The sequence below is a fragment of the Mus caroli genome, chromosome 8, assembly GCF_900094665.2.
Source record: "Mus caroli chromosome 8, CAROLI_EIJ_v1.1, whole genome shotgun sequence".
NCBI classification, from domain to species: domain Eukaryota; kingdom Metazoa; phylum Chordata; class Mammalia; order Rodentia; family Muridae; genus Mus; species Mus caroli.
In genome coordinates, this window is record NC_034577.1 from 16,523,897 (window position 1) to 16,526,248 (window position 2,352).

Below are 2,352 nucleotides of genomic sequence, written 5' to 3' on the forward strand. Positions count from 1 at the left end.
CTGTGCCCCGACCTGCTGTCACCATGCATGGTGGAGCCTGCAGAGATTCCTCCAGCAGGTGCTCCAGGCCCAGGACTTACCACTTGAGCTGAAGAGACGAGAGCACCACAGACACAGAGGAGGCAGCCATGGCTGCTGAGCCCATCCACGGCTGCAGCACGATGCCAATGGGCATGAAGACACCTGCCGAAAGAGGTACCACCTGACAGCCAGGNAATACTGAGAGCCCTCCTCGGGGAACCTNGGAGACACTATGCCCACCAGCTCTCAAGGTGAGGCTAAGCTAGCAGGAGGTGGGCAAAGGGAAGGTGANTCNGTCTTGCTTACTCCTGCTTAGAACTATGTATGGGTACCACCAGNCAGTGCAGGGGCTGGGAACCACGGAGGATAACCACTGTGGATATGGTCATCATCCTTCTCTACAGAGGTAGCAACCTGGTCTCTAGGGAGGGCTGGTAGCCAGGTCCCAGACAGCCAGGAGGGAGTGAAGCTCCTAAGCTGCTCTGAGGTCAGAAAAGACCCTTATCTGACTGCGGCTGTCCTTCACTTCTTTGTGGGTTCTTCTATCTTCCACTCTTCTCCACCCCTTTCTTCCACCCCTTCTGCCCCCCTAACACTAGATAAGAGAAAAAAGAGGAGAAAGGAAGGAGATCCCCGAATAAAGTCAGGGGTCAGAAAGAAGGTGACATTATCATTAGACTGCTTCCTGCTGTTTAGGGTGTTAAGTTCCTTGGGGGTAAGTTTGATCTTTGCTGGGAGAATATCTAATATCTTCTTCTTCNCCCACAACTTCTTAACAAACCGCAACCAACCAACAACCCGTCCAGCTTCTCAAGGCGCTAGCATTTTAGCCTCTTAAAAGTTTCTGGGATTCCAAATGTCTCGCAATCTCGGCTACTATCTGCAGCTGGAAAAATCACAGCCCTACTAGAGCACAAGGCAAATCACAGTCAGCTGCTGTGGACAGTCTGAAGCAGCCCCATACCTGAGATTAAAATGAAAACATATAATATTTCTGTGTGTTTTAAAGAAATCAAAGTTCCAGAATTGTCACTACATCTGACTTCTAGACTCAGGAGGCTGAGGCAGACTGGATAATCTCTATAATGGACGTCACCACTAACCACTTGGATATAACAGAGAAACTGAGACAGGAAAGCTGTGACGTTAGGTCAGGGGCTAACAAGATGGCTTAGTGGGTGAAGGAACTTACAGGCAAGCCGAATGACCTGAGCTTGTTCCTCAGGACCCACATAATGGCATGGGAGAACTGATTCTGGCAGGAAGTCCTGTGACCTCCAGGTCCACATGTGCACATATGCATGTATACGCATACATACACACAAATAAAATATAATAATAATAATAATAATAATAATAATAATAATAATAAACCCCTTCGGGTCCTTTCAGCCTACACAGCCTTTCAGCAGAATACCCTTCCTCTCCAGGTTGTTTGTGGAAATCAAACTAGAGTCTGGGCAGGATTCATTGTTAATACAGTCTCTGAGACAATAGCCACTGTGTCTGAAATAGCAAGTACCTCAAAATATCCCATGATGCCTATTCAGACATTATGTCTTAATAAAGCTTCAGAGAACAGAGACACTCTTAGAGGATAGGACCACCTTAAATGAATGGCCAAGCCTCCTAATCAGCTGTCTACAGGGAACCAGAACGAATGAGGCTTTGAGGCCCTCTCGGGACTTTCCACACAGTGTCTGGCCAGCCAGACCAAGATGGATGAGTCAATAGTTCACCAGGGACACAGCAGAGACCAAAGGTGATGTAACAGGTGAGAGCTGCCCCTACCTACCTGCAGCAATAGGTATCCCAACCATGTTATAAATCAATGCCAGCACCAGATTGACCCGGATCCTCCGGACGGTCCTCTTGGAGAGATGAATGCTGGCCACGACGTCCAATAAGTCATTCTACAGGAGAGNAGCACGCTTGAGTATGGACTCACACCAACACCAGCCCCTCCTGAGACCTCCACACAGCNGAGCTCACTCTGATCAGGACCACGTCTGCTGCTTCGATGGCAACATCTGTGCCAGTCCCGATGGCGATGCCCACGTCAGCCTGGGCCAGAGCTGGGGAGTCATTCACCCCATCTCCCACCATGGCAACTTTCTTCCCTTCATTCTGAAGCTCCTGGACCTTGGCCACCTTGTGAGAAGGCAGTACCTCCGCAAAGACTTTGTTGATGCCAACCTGAAAGGAAGAGGTCGATGCCTAATGTAGGTGCGAGTTTGATAAAAGCAGAGATCCACAGTAGCAGTTGGGTTTCCACAGAGTTTCACATTTGGCTGGTTTGGTAGGGTGTGCAAGGGTGATAATACAATGCTC

General features: G+C 49.1%; 1 protein-coding gene across 1 annotated transcript in view; it reads right to left on the reverse strand.

Annotated features, from left to right (window-relative positions):
- Atp7b (ATPase copper transporting beta) overlaps positions 1-2,352 on the reverse strand; it is a 70,248-nt gene that overhangs the window by 1,648 nt on the left and 66,248 nt on the right. Inside the window, exons 16-18 of the mRNA XM_029480681.1 lie at positions 2,014-2,217; positions 1,817-1,934; positions 81-183 (exon numbers count right to left, since the gene is read on the reverse strand). Of these exons, the coding sequence (XP_029336541.1) occupies positions 81-183; positions 1,817-1,934; positions 2,014-2,217 (425 nt within the window). The remainder of the gene's footprint in view (positions 1-80; positions 184-1,816; positions 1,935-2,013; positions 2,218-2,352) is intronic.